The sequence below is a fragment of the Mesoplodon densirostris genome, chromosome 14, assembly GCF_025265405.1.
Source record: "Mesoplodon densirostris isolate mMesDen1 chromosome 14, mMesDen1 primary haplotype, whole genome shotgun sequence".
Taxonomy (NCBI): domain Eukaryota; kingdom Metazoa; phylum Chordata; class Mammalia; order Artiodactyla; family Ziphiidae; genus Mesoplodon; species Mesoplodon densirostris.
In genome coordinates, this window is record NC_082674.1 from 29,739,445 (window position 1) to 29,763,842 (window position 24,398).

A 24,398-nucleotide genomic window follows, 5' to 3' on the forward strand; every position below is an offset into this window, starting at 1 on the left:
AAAAAAAAAAAACTGACTCTCTGGGTCACATGTGAACTTGTTTTTCCCCACACTTCCTTATCCAGGCTAAACACTTAGTTATCTCAATGGTTAGTAAGTATTCATCAACTATCAGATTCATTCTTACCTTATCAAGTTCAAAAAGTGACATTATATAAAAGTGAGGATTTTAAAGTGGGTAAGAACTGAATTTCTTGGTAATGTTAAAAGTGTCTGACTGGCACTTCCAGTCAAGTTGGAGTAACAGGGACCCAATTTACCCTCCTGCTTGAAGCAACTATAAATCAAAATGGTTAAGACATTGGACATCAGGCAACAGAGGGCAGCAATCCCTGAGAAAAGGGAACCAAACAGGTGAGCCTATGATTGTTCCAGCTTACTGCCTTGATAGAGTTTCCCGATCACAGCATAGGGAGGGAGAACAAAAATAATATCTGAAGAAACAGGGGCTGAAAAGTTCCAAATTTCATGAAAACTATAAACCCATAGATCCAAGAAACCCAACAAATCCCAAGCATAAGAAACACTGGGGTCGGGGTGGGGGAACTACACCAAAGCACATCATAATAAAATTGCTTAAAACCAATGATAGAGAGATAAACCTTAAAAGCAGCCAGAGAAAAAGGTCACTCATATACAGAGGAATAAAGATAAGAATGACAGAAGATATCCCATCAGAAACAATGCAAGCAGCAAAATAAAGACTTTTTCAGACACACAAAAGCTCAAAGAATTCATTATCAGCAACCTGTATTACAAAATATGTTAAAGAAAGTCCTTAAGACAGAAGGAAAATGATACCAGAGAATATGGATGCACACAAAGGAATGATGAGCACTGGAAATATATGCTTTTTATGTTATTTAAATCTTTTTGAAAGAGAACTGACTGCTGAAACAAAAATAATAATGTAGTGTATGGTTTATATATATACAGAGAAGTAAAATATATGAAAACAATTGCACAAAGACAGAAAGTAGAGATGGAAGTACACTGTTAGGAGGTTCTCATACTACACATGAAGCGGTATACTAGCACTTAAAGACAGAACTCTAATAACTTAAAAACATATACTATAAATCCTAAAGCAACCAATAAAATAAGAGTCGTAGCTAATAAGTCAGCAAAAGAGATAAAAAGAAATCATAAAAAATACTACATTAGGGGCTTCCCTGGTGGTGCAGTGGTTAAGAATCTGCCTGCCAATGCAGGGGACACAGGTTCGAGCCCTGGGCCGGGAAGATCCCACATGCCACGGAGCAACTAAGCCCGTGCACAACAACTACTGAAGCCAGTGCGCCTAGAGCCCGTGCTCTGCAACAAGAGAAGCCACTGCAAGGAGAAGCCCACACAATGCAATGAAGAGTAGCCCCCGCTCACTGCAACTAGAGAAAGCCTGCACGTAGCAACGAAGACCCAATGCAGCCAAAAATAAATGAATAAAATAAATAAATTTTTGAAAATATATACTAGATTAATCCAAAAGAAATCAAAAAATGAGGAAAAGGGAGCAAAGAACAGATTTAACAAATAGAAACCAAACAGCAAAGGTGACAGGTTTAGAGCTCACTGTATCAATAATCACATTAAACGTGAATGGTCTAAACATCTCAGTTAAAAGGCAGAATTTGTTACTCTGGATAAAGATATTCTATTTTTAATAAGTATCTGGCTTCTAATATTAAGTAGGAGAAACTGAAATATGAAAGATAAATAGATTTTAACGTAACTTAGGGTAATGTTCTCCTGAAGTAGAAATGTAAAGGTTTGGAAGTGGAACAAAACAGAAAAAATGTCAGAGGGGAAACGAATTTTTTTGAAAAACGTTTCAGAAAACATCTGGATTATCAGTTTCAGGAAAATATAGTAAATGGATAAAAGAATGAAGAAGGAAAAATGCCTGCTTCTTTAATTTGGATACACCACCTTCTACCCTCTCCTAGTCACTGTCCTCATCACTGTCATCTACAAATCCCTTGATAATGCTCTAAACCAGGCATCCTTCTTCTGTAACCAAACTTTTACATCATCTTGAGTGAAGTTAATATTCATGTGGGTGATCCACTTCAGCTTCTGCACAACCACCACCCTCTCTAACTGTCACGCCTTAGATATGTCATTATGAAGAACTGTCACTGATGCAAACTCACTCTCTGAGCATATCCTTCAGGCTCAATACCCCTAATTCACCAGGCACTTTGATTTAGGTGGGACCTTAGATCAGGGGCTGGCAAATTTTGGCCTGCAGGTCAAATCCAGCCTGCCACACTCATTCATTTATGTGTTGTGGCTGCTTTCATGTTATGATGGCAGAGTTGAGTCGTTTCAACAGAGAACACATGGCCTACAAAGCCCAAATATTACTATCTGGCCCTTTACAAAAGAGTTTTCTGATCTGCTCTAGACTGTTGCCTATCCCCTTACTTTGATCCCTTAGCCTCCCTTTGCCTTCACTTTCTTTCCTCTCTAGTTTTAGTTCAGTGTCTATCAATTCAACCATTCTTTTGACAGTGTCTTCATGTCCCCTCATCTCTCCATGAATTCAACTGTTAACTATTTTCATTCTATTATCTTTTACCTAGGCTGCCAACTGTGCAGACCAGCAGCACTTCTACATAAACTTACGATTACACACCTCAATCGGACCCTTAGCTTTTCTCAATCTTACTATTTCTTAGTAGATTTGTTCTCCTGTTCATTATTATTTTAAACCTTCTCCACTTCTCTTAAACCTCTGATGCATTCTTAGCAGATAATCCAGTCTCATACATAAAGCTATCGTATTAAATACCCACGACCAGACCGAAACCCACATCTACACACCTATAACCTAACTTCCTATATTCTCTCTTGGTAACAATAAAAGACATGCTCCTCCTGCCATTCTCCAGCTATGTTCAGAATCCAATCCCTATCATTTCTTCAGATACCTTCATATCGTATCTCTGCTCTCTCCTTTTTATTTGCTCCTCCTCTAAGAAACATGTCACAGACACACATACACACACACCCATTCTCTCTTCCTTGACCCCATGGGTCCTTTCAGCTATTTCCCCCTAATCCTTCAACTTCACCTCCACAATCTAGGCTTCCTTAAAGCTTACTACACTTAGTCTTCACTTTCTACGCACAGTCTTTGTTTCTGCCCTCAACTCTCTCCTAAGACTGCTCACAATAAAGTTCCCAGTGAGCTGTGTGTCACTAAATCCTAGAGATACTCTTCAGACCCCTGGGCATTAATCAGTAGTGCTGAAGGATCCTTCCTTCTGGAAACCCTCTCTTCTCTTTATCTCCATGCTCCTGATTTTCCTCCTACCATTAAAATAATCCTCATCAGTTTCCTTTTCAGGTTTCTATTCTTCTACCAGTTTTTTAAATGTTGCCATTCCTCAGGGCTCCATTTTAGACCCTCTTCTTACTCTGCATAAGGTCCCTGGCTGAGCTCTTCCACCCCAGTGGCAATGAGTGTCATTAGTACTAAATGCTATATGCTCTCAAATCTACATATTAAACCCATGTCTCTGGCTTGAGCTCCACACTCACATGCTCAGCTGTCTACTAGCCATTTCTGCTGGATGCCCTAACAAGTAAATCCAAAAGTGAACCCATCATCTTCCAAACGTACTTCTGGTCTAGTTTTTTAAAATAGAAGTGTGGGAGTCATCCTTGATTCTCTCCTTTTTAAATCCCCTACGTCTAAACAAGAACTAATTTCCTGCAGATTTTACTTCCTAAATATTTCCTGAACACACCCACTTCTCTTCAACTACATTGGTAGTACCCTTGTCAAGGTAACCTTCCTCATTTACCCAGGTGGCTGCAAAGTCCTCTAACCAGTCTCCCCATCTCCAGTTTTACTCCTCTCTAACCCATCTTCCACACTGCTGTCAGCGTGATCTAAGAGCAAATCTGATCACAAGAGCCCTGATTAAGACCCTTCAAAAGCCTTCTCGTAACTCTTAGTTAATCTGCCCTCCTGGTTAACCCTCTAGCTGCATCTAGAAACACTCTTTCCCTCTCCCCCTCTACTAACTAATTATTTTGTTTCTCAAATGTGGCAAATTCTTCCCTCAGAAACTTTACCGCTAATGCTCTGCCTTTCTTCTACCTCTCATTCAACAAATATTTAGTCGGTCCTCTTTCCCTGGTTAATTCTTACTTGTCTTTCAAATGTCAACTTCAAATATCACTTCCTGCAAGAAGGCTTCCTTGATCACTTACAACTAGATTTGGTTCTCCTGCTACTATACTCCATAACACCTATTACTTTTCCATATAATTTTATTGTAACCCCTTTTTTCTTTCATCTTCCCTGTAAAAATCCAACAGGGTACTATATTTTTATTCACAGAATTTGATTCTGGCTCTGACACAAGCATTACATATTTCATATTTAAAAGTTGAACAGTAGTTTGAAAGATGGACAGATGGAATGATACTAGGTATTACATAATAAGAAAATGAACCTAGAAGTTAGGAATTATTTCCAGAATTTTCCCCAGTTTACAGATAAGGAATGGAGCAACCTCAGAGAGACTAAGTAATATCACAGGTATTTAAAGTGTTAGGACAGAGCCAAACTTACATGTATCCAATTTCAAAGCCCAAACTTTTTCTACTGAGCCACATTCTTTACTTATAAGCATTTTGTATATACTGCAACTAGGCCTTTATACTCCTAAATCGATATCTAAAAATTAGGAAACAAACATGTTTCTGTAAAAGTAGTGATTAAAATCACTCCTTTGATTCAGACAATGTACTTTTAGGATAGTCTTCAACAAATAGCCTAGATTTAAAAACAAGAAAAAAAAAATTTTTTTAATCTAAGTGCATCTCAAGTTAAAAGAAGAGATGCCAAAGTAAAAGATAGAACAATGAAAAAAAAAGAAAGAAAAAAAATGTCAGTGATCAATTGGTATTGCTCTAAACGTCAAGGATTCAATATTCAGCCGTGGAAACGTGTTAATTACATTACTACACTGAATTGAACTATAAAATTGGTGGCACATTCAGAATAATTTTCTTCTTTCATACACTGTCAAACACAGAAACAGTGTGGAAAAATGGGGAGAATTTGAATTTTGGAGTCAATGGACCTGGGTTCAGATCCATATTCCCATTACTTAATAGCTGTGTGACCTTGGGCAAGTTTCTCCACTTCTCTGAGTTTAAATTTCATGCAGGTAAAATGAAAATAATATTATTTTTATTGAATAACTATATTAAGAATTAAAGTTAACATACATAAAGCCCACAGGAACCAAGAAAGGTATTTCAGTATGTGATAGTTATATCAGACATTTGATCCAGGAATTTAACCTGACATCATGTCAAAAACACACTCATCTGAAACATGGTGATAAGTCTTCAACAATTTTTCTTACTTTTTCCTAACACCTACTAATAAGTCAATTATATTCCTTAATATCTTTACAAGTACTATTTTTGTATTGTTTGATGGGGTGATGAGGAATATAGGAGAAGGAAAAAGAAGAAATAGCACAAAAAGATAACGAATGTTTCAGCAGTTAAAAGATGTTCTGGTTACAGAACATCCTGTGGGTTAAGTCTAAAACAATTTTGCACCTGAAATTGAGGGATCAGACTTAAAGGATGAGTAACTCTCTTGTACTTAAAGAAGAAATCTCCTACCTCCATAGTTTCTACGCTTTCTCTCAGGATTTCAAGGGCAAGATGTACTTTGTATTACACATCTCAAAGTTCTCATTAATACTGGAGGGACCCAGCAACACACAGTTATGTTGGTGCATGTTAGCCCATGAATTCTGATCCTTCCAGTAAGTGCAGAACATAAGCAGAAAGTGAGGAGCTAAAAGAATGGGGAAGAGGGAAACAGAAGGAAGGTGGTAGAAAATGATCTAAATGACACTTAGTGATTAGTGCCCAAAGATAAGTAGGTCAGAAAATATGCAAATAATTAGAAATTAACTTGCAGTTATAAATACTGTTGCTACAAAATACTAGATATTAACTTCTTTTTAATCATTTAAACTTCCTTTAAAATTAGCTTACCAGAGTCATAGCTTGGAGGCTTCATATCTCCCTGATTCAATTCTGTTCCATATTTCAACTTGTGGTATTTAGCTCTACCAAAGAAATGAGAAAATACAAACCATCTTAAAACATATTTAAATGAACTTTAAGATATGTAACAGGAGTAGTCATCAGTAGGCAGTAGTCCTGACTTTCAACAGTTCAAAGACTTCCAGTGTCAAAGTCCTAATACAAAAGTGCTTGCCATTATTATTTTGTTGTTGTTATACCATGAAGTCCTGTTATAATAAATAAAGGAATAACACTGAGAATCATAAATCTTGTTTCTATAGTTACAAATGAACCAGATAACATTCTAGTTTCTGCAGTATTCAAATTTTCTTGATGACTGCCAGAGTACAATTCTATCAAAAGCAGTAGATAAGTTTGGATTGTGAAATAAACTTGAGAAAGACTAATCATTCTCAAAATTGAGTTTTGTTGTTTTTTTTTATAAAAAGGTCATTCATAATACTCTGCATTGTCAGGCAATTATGCTTTGCCAAGTATGCATTAGAGTGAACAATCCAAAGGAGGGAGGGGGAACCAGCCTAAATCATCAATGTTGAATAAGGCATTCTAGTAGGAATAAATATATTTTTTAGTAGCCAAGGTATCTTTTGCCTTTTCAGGAAGAACTGTGAACAGGAATATCTTCTTTTAAAAGCTAACTAGATGTTATTATCTCTGGTTTATCCAATTTAACCATCTCAGATTTAACCATCTGAGACCAAAAAAATAATCCAGATAAGGTAAAAAATTTAAAGGTTAACTAAAAATGGCCATACTTAATGTATTTGTATATTTTGACTTGTTTGCTTCCCTAAAATATTGAGGCTATTACAATAAATATTCAATGTAATAAGACTGGGATAATAACAACAAAAATAATTTGAAAAACCAAAGTAATAAAGAAGGCATAAAAGGGTAACCAAATAGCCAAAATTTGAAAGTCATTTTTTTCTTTATAAAAGACTGAGCACTTACTTTAAAGTTTTTATATTTCAAGAAAATGAAAATTATTTGCTCGAATGTGTAAAATACTGGAATTCTTCATATTACTTTGCAATAATTATTTTGCAGTTACAACACAAAAAAAAATCAACATTTTTTACAGAGGGGAATCCTAAAACCTCTGAAAGTTACAGATAGCTGATGTTCTATTTCTTAAAGTAGGTGGTAGGTACATGAGTATTTTTTATATTAGTCTTTATATGTTTTGCATATATAATAAACGTTTTGTAATAATATGTATCCATTAAAAAGAATAAAGAATCTTTGTGTGCAGATATGAGATTGATCTTTAAGCTTAAGTAAAAAAACAAGGTACAAAATACTCTGTGTGTGTGTGTGCACGTGTACACCTCTGTGTGTTTTTTATATGTGTGTTATGGTTTTTAAGTATAACTGTCAATCTTCAGATTTTTTAGAAACACACTTCATCTACCATAAGACAAACTAACAATACCTCCTATAAGGCAAAATAGCAATTGAAAGTAACTGGCCCAAAAAAAAAAGTGAAAAAAGAACAAAAAAAAAAAAAAAAAAGAAAGTAACTGGCCTGAGGACAGAATAAAAGCAGCAATAAAGTTTTATGGTGTTAACTTATGTATTTTTGTTTTACATATATATACATATTTATTTATATACACACACACACATATATATACACACACATAGATATATGAGGAAAACATTTTCAAACACAAAATACTGCACTATAGTGCATTCTAGTGGTCTTAGGAAAAACTACAACAGAGCTTATAGAAAACATTCTATACAACATATGTAGTAACACACTATGAACTAACATTTCATAAAAAATTAGATAAAGACAAAATAAGTAAAGAACTGCTGTGTTTGCTACAAGCTGTGCTCCCATGAATCAGGGTCTCCCTAGTGAATTGTTAAGTTCACTGAAAAATAATTTACTCACAGAACTCAACTTAGTAATTCCTTTTGAAGTCAATATGCTAAAATACCTTCCCACTCATATTGCTTCCAATTGTTTTAACACTTCATCTCACTGTTAGCAATACTCTTGTTCCCTAAGCTTTTTCTGTCTAAATCTGACTGACTGCAAGTTAAATAGCAGATCTCATGCCTAAGAACTCTACATTTGATACATAGCTAGGCCTCCCAACTGGTCTTTACTAGATAAAACAGCATAAAATTACATAATTATAATATATTAAAGAAGTCCCATTATAGCTTTGTTTTCAAAGTCAATTATTATATATAATATGCCTGGAATATAACACAGAATTCCAATCACAGTTTAAACGTTGATACTTAAAAATAATTTGATTAGAAATTGAGTTATTTGTAGTGAGATGGATGGACCTAGCGTCTGTCATACAGAGTGAAGTAAGTCAGAAAGAGAAAAACAAATACCGTATGCTAACACATATATATGGAATCTAAAAAAAAAACAAAAAAAAAAGGTTACGAAGAACCTAGGGGCAGGACAGGAATAAAGACAGACGTAGAGATAGCTAGTGGGAAGCAACCACATAGCACAGGGAGATCAGCTCGGTGCTCTGTGACCACCTAAAGGTGTGGGATAGGGAAGCTGGGAGGGAGACACAAGAGGGAAGAGATATGGGGATATATGTATATGTATAGCTGATTCACTTTGTTATAAAGCAGAAACTAACACACCACTGTAAAGCAATGATACTCCAATAAAGATGTAAAAAAAAATAATTTGATAAAATCCAACGAACTGTTATTGAATTCTTATGACACGCCAGGCACTGTACTGGCTGGTGGGAATAATGTGCAGCTTGTAGTCAGTTAAGGATAAAGGCAAGGAGATAAAGAAGAGACAGAAATGTAAATAAATAACTCTAGCACATGGTGGATAAGAGCTATGAGTTATATCAAATGTTATATGAATTTAGATAAGGGATTATCTAATTCTGTCAAAGGTCCTGACAGTAGTCAAGGAGAGCTACCAAAAAGAAGGTAACACATGAGATTTTAGCTAAACCTCAAAACCTATAGTTCCACAATCAGACAAATGGACTGATGAAGAGGGTATTTTGGTCAGAAGGAACATCTTAAAAGTGGAAAAAAGTACACAGTGGTGTGGGTGTTTGTATAGGACTAGAAAGGAGCCTGGATGTAGAAGGTTTTACTAAGAAGAACTCTGAAATTAGCTAGATATTTTTAAGCAGGGATATAACATCTGTGTTTAGAAACCGAATTCCACGGACGTGGAAAATTAATCAGAATGAGAAAATGTATTAGAGGCAAGGAGGACAGTTGGGTTTCTACAGTGGTGCAGACACAAGAGATACGTGGAGCAAACGGAAGAAATGTTTCAGAATTATATTTTACATAGTGTTTGAGGTTCTTCAATATAGAACTTCCTGAATAAACCTTAGGTTATACCCTGTGTGTTCTTGGAAAATTATATGTAAATTTTCTCATTTTGTAAATTTTATCACACTTTAAGGAATGCTTTGTAATCCACTGCTAGGGGCTTCCCTGGTGGCACGGTGGTTGGGAAGCCCGTGCGCCATAGCTACTGAGCCTGCACTCTAGAGCCTGCGAGCCACAACTACTGAGTCTGCGCTCTGAGGCCCGCGAGCCACAATTGCTGAAGCCCACGTGCCTAGAGCCCGTCTCTGCAACAGGAGAGGCCACTGCGGTGAGAGCCCTGCGCAACCCAACGAAGGGTAGCCCCTGCTCGCCTCAATTAGAGAAAAGCCTGCACGCAGCAACAAAGACCCAGTACAGCCAAAAATATAAATAAAATAAATAAATTTAAAAAAAATCAATAGCATAAAAAAATCCACTGCTAGGTGTGTAATCCTTCTTTAATGTTAAATATTCAGTTTTACTTAACTTTGGACCTTTTTAAGTGGGATGACTTAGAAAATCTGTAATACAGCAATTTAAAACCATGATCCTTACTTAGGTTTTTACAAGTTAAATGACAAGATGTCTGAAATTTGCTCTAAAATAGATTGAGATGAAGCAAGATTGACAAAAATGTTAACTGTTGAGGCTTGGAGGTGTATATAAAAGATATTAGTCTCTGTACACCTATGTTTCAAATTTTCCTCAATTAAAAAAAATTTTTTAATTGGCTTAATGTGTCAGAAAAAATAACTTCAGAATCAAAAGAACTGAAATGTTCCAATTTTTAAAAAATTCCTTTGCATTAATTAAAAATAATTTCACAGTGAAAAGAACTCAAATGTTTAAGAGCTCTAATCCACAGAATTTTATTTTATTCCTTAATTTATTACACTTCAGTGGTGCCATTACATCAGGAATAATCTCAAATCATTCCATGGACTTCCAAAGATACAAAATCAGGGACACTTTTCCAGGAGAATCCCTTTAAGTTAAAAAGCAAAAAACAAAAAAACAATCTTCCCTAGACCCAGCCACTATCTCTCTTTATCTTTCTGTTCTCCAAAGTCAAACTACTTGAAAAAATAAACAACTCTATCTGTCTCCCCTTTATCTACCCTTCTCACCTCTCAGTCCTCTGTGATCTGGTTTATGTTCCTGCTACCTCACTGAAGCTTTCTGGCAAGGATACCAACAAGCGCCTAACTGGCAAATCCAGGACTATTTTCAGTATACAACTTACTTGCGATTTGTTTGGCATCTGCAATTGTCAAATTCCCACCTGCTTTAGCTTGCTTCCAGTATACTGCTCTCTCCTTCCTTCTCTACCATTCTTTTGTTGGCTCTTCTTTCTCTGTCTTTTCCTCAAACATTTCCATTTCCTGTGGCTCCCGCTAGTAATCTCTTCTTGTCCCACAATACCTGTTCCGTTTGTTTCAGAGTTCTTATAATTTTACCCACAATACTGATGATTCCCAACTACACATCTCTAGTCATGAGTCCCCCTCCCATAGTGGCTTTTCAACCCTAATTCTTTATCTTTAATTCACTTGATAATTTTCAAACTTCTCACTCAAGCCAGAAACCTGGGACTCATTCTTGAATTATCTTTCTTCCTTATCCACTATACCAAATCATCTCCAAATTTTATGCATTTTTTTTTCTATTTAAAATGTTTCATAAGGAATTCCCTGGAGGTCCAGTGGTTAGGATTCCAGGCTTTCACTGCCAGGGGCACGATCCCTGGTTGGGGAACTAAGATCCTGCAAGCCACGAGGCGCGGCCAAAAAAAATAATAAAAATAAAAACTAAAATAAAATGTTTCATAGTGGCTAACTCCTCTATTCTAGCAGTTACTACGTTATCATTTCTCATCCTAAACTATTACAATCTTCCTGCCTCTATTGACAGATCTTTTCAGTCCATCCCCTAAACTGAGGTCAGGGTGATCTTTCTAAAATCTATTTTAGACTATTCCATGCTTAAACCTTTCAACTGCATGACAACTAAATGTAATATGTATTCCTAGATTGGATCCTGGACCAGGAAAAAAAATACTACAAAGATCATTATTAGGACATTTGGTAGAAAAAAATGCTATAAAGATCATCAGCGGAACACATGAATATGGGCTATATTACATAATAGAACTATATAGACATTAAATTTCCTTAATTTGATAATGAGCTGTAATTATTTAAGGGAATGTCCTTGCTTTTAGAAGATGGTCCCTTAAGTACTTAAGGGCAAAGGGGTATAAGTCTGCAAAGAAGCAGCAAATGATTCAGGGAAAAAAAACAATGAGTATACAGAGAGAACATGATACAAGTAAGTACAGCAAAATGTTGTCAACTGGTGAATCTGGGTGAAGGTTATATAGTTCCTGCAACTTCTATTTGTTTGAGATTATTTTAGAAGAAAATGTTTTTAAAAACTTGCAGTGTAAGATAAAAGTTTGAACTCCTTAGTTAGGCTCTCCATGATCTGGTTCTTGCCCATCGCTACCATTATTGCTTATAAATCACAATTAACCTTACCCTCCATACACAGCATTCACAAATTTCTGAACACACCAAAATGCTTTGTTCCATGTCAAACGTATCTTCTCTACTGCTTGAACCTTGCTCATCTGGCAAACACCTTTTTTTTTTTTTTTTTTTTGCGGTATGCGGGTCTCTCACTGTTGTGGGCTCTCCCGTTGCGGAGCACAGGCTCCGGACGCACAGGCTCAGCGGCCATGGCTCACGGGCCCAGCCTCTCCGTGGCATGTGGGATCTTCCCGTACCGGGGCACGAACCCGTGTCCCCTGCATTGGCAGGCGGACTCTCAACCACTGCACCACCAGGGAAACCCCAAACACCTTCTTTTTTATGATGCTGTTCAAGTCTCAGCCCCGCTAATCACACCCTCCTTTCTACTTTCACTGCCTCCAGATCCAAACAACCACTCCCTTCTCTGTGACCCCACTGTACCCTGTGCGGACTTCTCCCACAGCACCTAACTTACTGCACTGTACTTTTGTGGTTTCCAAGTCTGTGTCCCACTACTCTAGGCCCTGAAGGGACAAGGTTTGTGACTTGCTTCTTCTCAATTCCAGCACAGTACTTAAGTTGGATGGATAGATTAATGAATATGTTAATGAGAATGCGTGCACACACACGCACACCCACACACATACACACACACATATACACCGTATCCTTGGTTAGTTTAATATTTGTATATTTTAATTTTTCTGACTTACAAGATAGTATAATGTACTGGTAAAGAGTACAAGCTTCAGAATCAGACAGACTGGAGGGATCTGAATCACAGCTCTACTGTAACTCTGCAACTCTACGTAAGTTACTTAGTTTTTAAGCCTCAGGGGCTGGTACATGGTAGTTAATAAATAGTTGCCATTATTTATGTTATTACACTCTCTCTTTGATTATGCCTAGCATTTAGATTGCTTAAGATCTCAAATATTCCCAAATTACACACTTAAAAAATTTTTTCCCCCACCATCTCCGCAATACAGTTTTCAATCAACCTCTCAAGGAATGAAAAGAATCACCAATTTTTCACTAAGAGGTCAATCTGTTTTCAACCTCTTGTGTCGTTTAGAGATCCCACGTGGAGGTAAACACAACTTCTAATAAAGTTTTATCTATTTCTTGATATCCATAAGTAGCATCTTCTAAACGGTAGAAGATGCTTCAAAAAACTGAAAAGGACATGTGATCAAAAACAAAGCAAAATAGAGAATTTCAATATCACCTAACAAGTACTCAATAATCTAAAATAAAGAACTGTCTTATACTGTTGACAAAACATTCCAAAGACCATCCACTAAAGCAAACAAACTTAATTCATATGAAAACTTCCAAAATTCTCATCCATGACTTATTGTCCTTTACTTGTGAACCAAGTTTAGTTCTTGAATATCTTAGACACTAGCAGAATAGAAAGGTAAGATTCACTTCTGGAGAGATATGAATAGTTAATAGCAAAGGATCAAAATACCAAAAATGTCTATAAAAGGATTCTCAACACAGTCTGCCAGAGTAGGTTTTTTCCATAGAAAATACACCAAACTGAATAACACTAGATGATAAGGAAAAGAGAGTAAGTATTATAGAAATTTCCTTTACAACTCAAAAACTATTTCAATTCTATAAAGAAATAGATATCAACAGTTCAGGAAGTACATACATTTCTTTAGAAAGGACAGAGTGGGGGAAAATGTTGCTAAAATCTTAAAAATCATATAAATCAGTTTTTTGGTCATTATTACTAAACATTCATTAACAAATTAACATATTACAACCATTTCTAAATGTTTATTACAAATACTACTTCCTGAATTAAAAAGTAGAACACGGGCCTCCCTGGTGGCGCAAGTGGTTAAGAGTCCGCCTGCCGATGCAGGGGATACGGGTTCGTGCCCCGGTCTGGGAGGATCCCATATGCCGCGGAGCGGCTGGGCCCGTGAACCATGGTCGCTGGGCCTGCGCATCCGGAGCCTGTGCTCCGCAACGGGAGAGGCCACAACAGTGAGAGGCCCACATACCGCAAAAAGAAAAAAAAAAAAAAAAAAGTAGAACACATTACAATGTGGATTTGTTGTAGGAATAACAGAAAAATCACTCCAATATTTAAGAGAATACTACCTTCCATGTCACTGAATTACCTTTCCTGTTTAAGAGCATACTCCAGCATCTTGATCCTCCTCACAAGATCCTTCTTCAAATTTTCTTGACCTTTCCTTTCCCCCTGAAGGAAGGCAATCTGAGCCTGAGTAAGGAAAAGAAAGACAAAACTCAGTTTAGACGAAATAAACTTTTTCAAACTCAGCTGAAGAAAGAACCTTTGGAAGATAAAACAATTAGATGTAAAAACATTTCTTTTTACAGATCTGTCACAAAGTATACAGAAGGGCACTGACTGCAAGTGGGGGAAATGCTTAACTTATTTTTTAAAAAAAGGACATCTATATAAATGTCACTTCAGACTAGGGATGTTACAACACATAGTCCATATCCTCTAAGAGTCTATAATTTAAAACAACCAATATAAGTGCAGACATATACAAAATACAGTACAGTTTGCTCAAGTGTTTGTCTTTTAAGGTATTGAGGGAGATTCTCCTTTATAAAAAGTGAAGATGGAGAACTACCATATGACCCACTATTCCCCTTTTAGGCATTTATCTGAAGAACATGAAAACACTAGTTCAAAACACTAATATGCACCCCCATGTTCATTGCAGCATTATTTATAATAGCCAAGATATGGAAACTAGTTCAGTGTCCATCAATGGATGAATGGATAATGAAGATGTGGTGTACACACACACACACCCTGGAATACTACTCAGCCATAAAAAAAAATGAAATCCTGTCATTTGCAACAACATAGATGGAACGCAAGGATATTATGCTAAGCAAAATAAGTCAGATAAAGACAAATACTGTATGAGTTCACTCATATGTGGAATCTTAAAAAAAATAAAGATGAACAAACAAAACAAAAACAAATTCATAGATACAAAGAAGAGATTAATGGTTACCAGAGGGGAAAAGGGTTGGGGGGGGGCAGGCAACATAGGTCTAAGGCGTCAATTGTATGGTGATGGATGGTAACTGGACTTGTGGCGGTGGTCATTTTGTAGTTTATACAGATGCTGAACTATAGTGCCGTACACCTGAAACTTACATAAATTTTTTTTAAAGAGTGAAGATGGGGAAAGGGGGTAAAGTAGAATCATGAGTTCTTATAATAAGCCTTGTAAAGTAAGAGTTCTCTGAGTTTCACCATCTACTTAAATTTTATGATGGATTCCTTGTCTTGAGAGACTTTATCCTGGACCTCCCCTTCAAATAAGAAATAGCTGCCTTTTCTCAATCTCCACCTTTCACCCCATCCCCATTTAGATTTGATATGCAGGGGGAAAGAAAGTGAAAGCTGGGAAAAGGAAAATCAGAGAAAATGGCCCTCTATAAGTTCCTGGCCCCTCCCAAACATGAGAAAAAGAAAAAAAGAAAAAACCTACATTTTAACATGAAACAAACTGTAAAATTCTAGTCTTCAGTTAGACAAAGGGGATAGGAAAGAGCAGCTCTCCATAATAATTAAAAAGACATTTAGAATTGAAATAATACTTTCCACTTAAGGAATTAAAACTATGTTGCAAATACTAACTTGTTAAAGTAACTCATAACACCACTAGGAGTGTGGGAGGAGATCTACTTAAGGGCCCTCAAAAATAGCTATCAGTTTCACTATTCTCACATTCTTTCCCCTCTCATTTCTATTATATTAACTCAGATAACGTTATTTATATTTCCACAGTGCTTTCCATTTAAGAAAGCAAAAATTTACATTTAATGATGATCTTACCACATCCCTAAGGAACTGTGGATTATCCAACTAAGGTTTAGTGAATGAACCATTAAACTTACTTCTATTTGGTTTAAATGACACTCATTTCTTTTTTTTTCAGTACCATAATAAACACAAAATCCAACTCACCGAGCTTCTTATAACTTTTAGAATGTAGGTACTGTCATGTTTTTGTTCTCATTTCAATGAGCTCTTAAAATTTATATTGCAATTATAAGAAGGATTATTTTTATCTTATTGAAATATTTAAAAACAGGCTCAAGATAGTTCAGTTGTATACACAGAGGAAAAGGCATCAAATATCTACAATATCTGTATTTAATGATCATATAACCTTTTGAAATCGTATGTTCTACAATGAGATCATTATTTTATATAAGCAGAATTAATAATACATGCATTATAAGCTGACAAAAATGAATGTCCTGGGCTTCCCTGGTGGCGCAGTGGTTAAGAGTCCGCCTGCCGATGCAGGGGACACAAGTTCGTGCCCCGGTGCGGGAAGATCCCACATGCCGCGGAGCTGCTAGGCCCATGAGCCATGGCTGCTGAGCCTGCGCGTCCAGAGCCTGTGCTCCGCAACGGGAGAGGCCCGCGTACCGCAAAAAAAAAAAAAAGAATGTCCTGTCAAAAGGATATAACAGGCCACCTTGTTTGGTCAAACAATGTTTTGGCCTAGAAGACAGGCTTCAAAATGGCTGTAATAATTTAATAATTTAATCAGTATAATCATATAACTAAAGTAATAATAAAATTATCAATTTCTTCCTTTCTATACCCTTTGACTAGCTTTCTATTTCTGTCACCATCACTGGTCCTGGGTGATTCTGACACTTCAGCATATAATACTCAAAAGTCTTTACTGCAACTCATTCCCCAGCCTACCAACTACTCCTTATACTTCCAAGACACTTGCTTCCCCATCCTCCTATCAATTCACACAGTGGACTACTTAATTATTTAATAAAAAATAAAAGACCCAGAATTGTTGGAGAGAATAATCACAAAGAAGATGGAGGTGCCTAGAAAAGACAAACAAAAAGGAATAATAGAAATATATGTGATATTCCTTGGTGATCAAAGAATATCTCTGTGACATTTCTGTCACAGATGCATAATGTGAAATCAACCATATGGAAACATCAGGCAAACTAAAATTATGGGGCATTTTACATTAACTTTCTTGTAATCTTCAAAAGCATCAGGTCACAAAAGTCAAGGAAAGACTGTTTCAGACTGAAGGAGATTAAAAAGATATGAAAACCAAATGTAATGCATGATTCTGGACTAGATTTGGCTATAAAAGGATATTATTGGGACAAATGGCAAAATATGAATGGGTCTGAGGACTAGATGGTAGTAATACATCAGTGCTAATTTCCTGATTTTGACAACTGCATGTGGTTACATAGGATAGTACTTGTCTATAGGAGACAAACACTAAAGTATTTGGTGGGTGGCAATGGGCCATCAGGTTGCCTGGCACCTTGCCCTCAAATGGTTCAGAAAAAAAAAATTCTTTGTACTGCCCTTGCAACTTTTCTGTCAATATAAGATTTTTGTTTTTGAAAAAAAACACTATGCCAACTTCCTTAATATGATAAGATACAAACAATTCAATTCAAAGCCAGTATCATGTGTAATAGAGAAACCCGAGTAGTAATGACAATAGGAACAAAACAAGGATGTCTCCACTTCTTACCACAAATATTTAACGTTGCTCTGGAGGTGGTGGCCAATGTCATTAGTCAAGAAAGAATTAAGTTTGGAAAAAATGAAAACACTAATTCAAAAAGATGCATGCACCCTAATGTTCATAGCAACACTGTTCACAACAGTCAAGACGTGGAAGGAACCAAACTGCCCATCAACAAATAAATGGATAAAGAAGATGTGGTGTATATATATATATATATATATATATATATATATATATATATAGAGAGAGAGAGAGAGAGAGAGAGAGAGAGAGAGAGAGAGAGAGAGAGGAGTATTCCATATATATACATACAATGGAATACTACTCAGCCATAAGAAAGAACAACATTCTGCCATTTGCGGCAATATGGATGGACCTGGAAAATATTATGCTTAGGAAAATAAGTCAGACAGAGGAAGACAAATACTGTGTGATATCACTTATATGTGAAATCTAAAAAAATAATACAAACGTATATATATGCAAAACAGAAACAGACTCACAGATATAGAAAGCAAACTTGTGGTTACCAAAGGGGAGAGGGAAGTGGAGAGGGACAGATTAGGGGATTGGGATTAACAGATACAAACTATGTATAAAACAGATAAGCAACAAGAACATATTGTATAGCACAAGGAATTATAGGCATTATCTTGTAATAACTTATATGGAGTATAATCTGTAAAAACACTGGATCACTATGCTGTACACCTAAAAACAATATAATACTGTAAATCAACTATACTTCAATTAAGAAAAAAAGAAAGAAGTTTATAAATAAAAAAGAGAAAATAAAATCATATTATTTGCAAATGATATGACCAGATATCTGGAAAATCCAAGAAAATATAGACTATAAACTATTACAAAAATAGAGGAATTTTAGTAAAGTAACTGCATATAAAAATAATAAATCAAAACCCATGGCTTCTATAAAAACTAGTTAGATGATATAATGAAAGAAAAAATTCCATTTATAATAACAAAAATGATAAGATAATTAGAATAAACCTTACAACAAAAAAATAAGAGCTATACAAAGAATGTTTTAAATGCTACTAAAGAGCACAAAAAATGACTTGAACAAATGAGAAGCAAAACCATGTTCTTAAACAAGAAGATTCTGCATTACAATGATTTTATTTCTCCCTAAATTAATCTTTTAAAATTATGCAAGCCCAATTAAAATACCAGTACAATGTTTTTAGAAAATATCATACATTAAAAAAAATCATACATGAGTCTAAAGTATATATGGAAAAATAAACAAGAATAAAAAAATTATTTTAAAGCTCTAAAATATTTTAAAACATTATGATTTATAGTCACTTAAAAAGTGGTACTGATGTACAAACAGACCTATCTATAGCACAGACAATCCAAAAACAAACCCAAATACATACAGGAATTTAGTATAAACTAAAGGTGACATTGCACATCATTGGGGAAAATGTAAATTATTCAATAAATGTTGATGGGTAGCCATCTAGAAATTATTTCTCACATCAAAACAAATGCCAAAAGGATCAAAAAATTTGAAGGAACCCCAAAGTACTAGAAGAAAAGGTAGAGTTTGTTTTTAATAATCTCAGGGTTAGGAATGTCTTTTTGAAAATAAGACAAAACCCAAAGTCATAAAAGACTAATAAATTTCACCTCAAAAAGAAAATATTTATACATGGTAATTTAAAAGTTGCTGAAAACCTATCATGAGAAATAAGACAGCTCTTTTTTGACAAATATCAAAACAAAATCAGAAAAGTAGTCATATCACAAATCACAAGTTTGCTTTTCTTGATGTATAAAGAGCACCTACAAATTAATAAGGAAAAGATCAAGAACTCAACAGAAAAAAAACACTAAGAACATGTTGACTGAAAGGAAATAAAAAGGCTCAAACACATTAAAAAGATGTTTAATCTCACAAGAGAAATGCCAACTAAAATTGTAATCACATTTCCCCCTTTCCATCAGATTAATAAAGTTCAGTAATTTGATAATATATTGGAGAAAATGTATTCGTATGTTGGCTGTGGTGGTGTCAATCAGTTTCACCACTACTGTGGACAACTTGGCAATATCTATCAACTTTGTAAATGCATATACTCTTTTTATTTAATTATTTATTTATTTTTGGCTGTGTTGAGTCTTTGCTGCTGCATGCGGGCTTTCTCTAGTTGCAGTGAGCAGGGATTACTCTTCGTTGAGGTGCGCGGGCTTCTTACTGCAGTGGCTTCTCTTCTTGCAGAGCACAGGCTCTAGGTGCATGGGCTTCAGTAGTTGTGGCACATGGGCTCAGTAGTTGTGGCTCGCAGGCTTCAGAGCGCAGGCTCAGTAGTCGTGGTGCACAGGCTTAGTTGCTCCGCAGCATGTGGGATCTTCCTGGACCAGGGCTCAAACCTGTGTCCCCTGAATTGGCAGGTGGATTCTTAACCATTGTGCCACCAGGGATGTCTTGGTAAATGCATATACCCTTTACCCAGCAATTCTAATTCTAGACTGTTATCCTTCAAATATATCTGTACATATGTGAAATGATATACTGAAAAAATACAGACAAGAATATATGTATAATCTAAATGTCCACCTACAGAGAACTAGTTAAATAAATTATAAATACAATTGGAAAAAAATTAGGTCCTTAACTAAGACCTACAAGAACAGAGGAAGAAAAAGTCAATTTTTTACATTTTTCCCCCCGGAAGCTCTACTCAGAAAGTTAGAAACAAACATCTTAAAACACATGTTCTTACAGAAGAAAGCTAATTCTTTCTGTAGAAACAACCTGAAAATACCATAGTCCAATGCATATATATGGAATCTAAAAAAAAAAAAAAAAGGTACTGATGAACCTAGTTGCAGGGCAGGAATAAAGATGTAGACATAGAGAATGGACTTGAGGACAGGGGGTGGGAGGGGGAAGCTGGGGCAAAGTGAGAGTAGCATCAACATATATACACTACCGAATGTAAAATAGTTAGCTAGTGGGAAGCAGCAGCATAGAACAGGGAGATCAGCTCGGTGCTTCGTGATGACCTAGAGGGGTGGGATAGGGAGGATGGGAGGGAGCTCAAGACGGAGGGGATATGGGGACATATGCATGCATATGGCTGATTCACTTTGGTGTACAACAGAAACTAACACAGTACTGTGAAATAATTATACTCCAATAAAGATCTATTAAAAAAAAATAACAACCTGAGTCTAAAACACAGTAGTTGGTATAAATCCTTTTTTTTGAGAATAAAGATTAAGTCCCAGGTACAGATTCTCCTAATATGGCAGGATACTGTTTTCTGAATTGGACTGTTTAATTGCAAAGGCAGAGGAGGGGGGTGGACAGAAGGGAAGAAAAGACTGAAAGGAAGAATAAAAGGGTAGGAAGAAAGAAGAATAGAAATAAAGAAAGAAAAGAAGAAAAATAGAAGGAAAAGTGGGATACATCTATAGAAAGGGATACTACGCAGTTGTTACAAAGGAGATAGCTCTAAATATATTGATAATGATATTTAAGATAGATTAAGTGAAAAAAGAAGACAGACATTTCATGTAGTTTGTAACCATTTAGTTTTTGAAAAAAAAAAGGTAAACATACCATTATGCTTCTGTGCATAGGTAATAACTCTGGAATGATTCAGAAGTATGTAGTAAATGTGAATGTCTCCAAAGAAAGCAACTGGGTGGCTGAGAGGGAGAGGAACAGGAGTTAAATCTACCTTTAAATGTACATGTCGCCCTTTATACCTGCTGAATGCTGTACCATAGGCATGTTGCTACACATAAAAGTCTCTTAACTGAAGAATTTAAAGACTTAAAGCCAAACAAAACTCGTTCACCACATATGGCACTATAAGCCACCAGTTTGTAGACCCTGTCTTGGATGTTTCAATCCAAATTCATTATTTCTACAAGGGAGAAAAAAGAAGCTCCAAGAGATTAAATGGTGTATCCCTAAAGGGGACAGCATTCTCACAAATGAACTAAGGTGATAGTCCAAGACCATGAATGAATCACCACTTAGAAACTCAAGGCACACACCCAATGTAATGGGGGTATTAGCAACAAGGACATGACAGAAAATACATGGCCGAAAAGGCTCCTTAAAAGTTCTCCCTGAACATTACCACAACAAAATTCCTTCTGAAATAAAACAGACAGGTCTTTAGTTACCAAATATATTCCTAGCCTCCAGTATTAACCAGTAATATGGAATAGTGATGAATTCAGCTATTTACTTTTTTCTTTTATTGGTATACTTCTCCATGAAGCTACAATTTGACCACTTCTTTTTAGAAAACTTGTGTCAGCCTACACTGTCACCTCAACATTCTCACAGATTAAAGTCTCCTAAACTTTCTAGGGTTCCAGGAACAAAAGTGAGATTGAGACATACAACTGAAATCTTAAGAAAAAATTAGAAAAACTAAAGATTCAATCTGATCAAGTAGATAAGGTATGAAAATAGCTTTTAAGTATTACAAAAAAATATTTTTAAAATTTTAAGTCATCATTTATCTCTACTAGTAAAGTTAATGGTGATGGCACATATTTTTGAAAAGAAAAGTTTGGAATTATCTTCAAGGAAAATAAATGTTAAAAATTCCGTAAGTTTTTTATATTATATACCTAAATTTAGGCCTCCAATTTCCTAACCATTAGAAATAAAAAAAGATGAAAACAATAGTAACTAGATATTTTACATTTTAAGCCTACATGGTAAACAGGAAATTTATTTACCTTTATTATTTTCAATTCTAACTTATCAAAAGGATATATATAAGGAATGTAAGTCTGCTATATCTAAGCAGGTTTACCTGCAAACATGGGAATATCTAATAATTAAATTATTTTAAATGTATCATTTAGTTTTTTGAAACCATTTAAACTATCTTGTACTTTAAAATTTTAAAGGGTTAAAATTTTAAACGAAAATCACTGAAAAGGACATTCACAGAAAGATAGACAAGATGAAAAGGCAGAGGGCTATATACCAGATGAAGGAACAAGATAAAACCCCAGAAAAACAACTAAATGAAATGGAGATAGGCAATCTTCCAGAAAAAGAATTCAGAATAATAGAATTCAGAATAATGATAGTGAAGATGATACAGGACCTCGGAAAAAGAATGGAGGCAAAGATCGAGAAGATGCAAGAAATGTTTAACAAAGACCTAGAAGAATTAAAGAAGAAATAAACAGAGATGAACAATACAATAACTGAAATGAAATATACACTAGAAGGAATCAATAGCAGAATAACTGAGGCAGAACAGATAAGTGACCTGGAAGACAGAATGGTGGAATTCACTGCTGCAGAACAGAATAAAGAAAAAAGAATGAAAAGAAATGAAGACAGCCTAAGAGACCTCTAGGACAATATTAAACGCAACAACATTCACATTATAGGTGTCCCAGAAGGAGAAGAGAGAGAGAAAGGACTTGAGAAAATATTTGAAGAGATTATAGTTGAAAAACTTCCCTAACATGGGAAAGGAAATAGTCACCCAAATCCAGGAAGTGCAGCGAGACCCATACAGGATAAACCCAAGGAGAAACACGCCAAAACACATGGTAATCAAATTGGCAAAAATTAAAGACAAAGAAAAATTACTGAAAGCAAGGGAAAAATGACAAATAACATATAAGGGAACTCCCATAATGTTAACAGCTGGTTTCTCAGCAGAAATTCTACAAGCCAGAAGGGAGTGGCATGATATACTTAAAGTGATGAAAGGGAAGAACCTACAACCCAGATTACTCTACCCAGCAAGGATCTCATTCAGATTCGATGCAGAAATCAAAAGCTTTACAGACAAGCAAAAGCTAAGAGAATTCAGCACCACCAAACCACCTCTACGACAAATGCTAAAGGAACTTCTCTAAGTGGGAAACAAAAGAGAGAAAAGGACCTACAAAAACAAACCCAAAACAATTAAGAAAAGGGTAATAGGAACATACATATCAATAATTACCTTAAATATGAATGCACTAAATGCTCCAACCAAAAGACACAGGCTGGCTGAATGGATACAAAAACAAGACCCATATATATGCTGTCTACAAGAGACCCACTTCAGACTTAGGGACACATACGGACTGAAAGTGAGGGGATGGATAAAGATATCCCATGCAAATGGAAATCAAAAGAAAGCTGGAGGAGCAATACTCATATCAGATAAAATAGGCTTTAAAATAAGGTGTTATAAGAGACAAGGAAGGACACTACATAATGATCAAGGGATCAATCCAAGAAGAAGATATAACAATTATAAATATATATGCACCCAACATAGGAGCACCTCAATACATAAGGCAACTGCTAACAGCTATAAAAGAGGAAATCGACAGTAACACAATAATAGTGGGGGATATTAACACCTCACTTACACCAATGGACAGATCATCCAAAATGAAAATGAATAAGGAAACAGAAGCTTTAAATGACACAAGAGACCAGATAGATTTAATTGATATTTATAGGACATTCCATCCCAAAACAGCAGATTACACTTTCTTCTCAAGTGCGCATGGAACATTCTCCAGGATAGATCACATCTTGGGTCACAAATCAAGCCTCAGTAAATTTAAGAAAATTGAAATCATATCAAGCATCTTTTCTGACCACGACACTATGAGATTAGAAATCAATTACAGGGAAAAAACCGTAAAGAACACAAACACATGGAGGCTAAACAGTATCTTACTAAATAACCAAGAGATCACTGAAGAAATCAAAGAGGAAATCAGAAAATACCTAGAGCCAAATGACAATGAAAACACAACAATCCAAAACCTTTGGGATGCAGCAAAAGCAGTTCTAAGAGGGAAGTTTATAGCTATACAAGCCTACCTCAAGAAACAAGAAAAATCTCAAATAAACAATCTAACATTA

At 35.6% G+C, this 24,398-nt stretch overlaps 1 protein-coding gene across 1 annotated transcript in view; it reads right to left on the reverse strand.

Annotated features, from left to right (window-relative positions):
- The window catches only part of STRN (striatin), a 110,536-nt gene that overhangs the window by 57,755 nt on the left and 28,383 nt on the right, over positions 1 to 24,398 (reverse strand). The window contains exons 2-3 of the mRNA XM_060117708.1: positions 14,096 to 14,199; positions 6,037 to 6,110 (exon numbers count right to left, since the gene is read on the reverse strand). Coding sequence (XP_059973691.1) covers positions 6,037 to 6,110; positions 14,096 to 14,199 — 178 coding nt within the window. The remainder of the gene's footprint in view (positions 1 to 6,036; positions 6,111 to 14,095; positions 14,200 to 24,398) is intronic.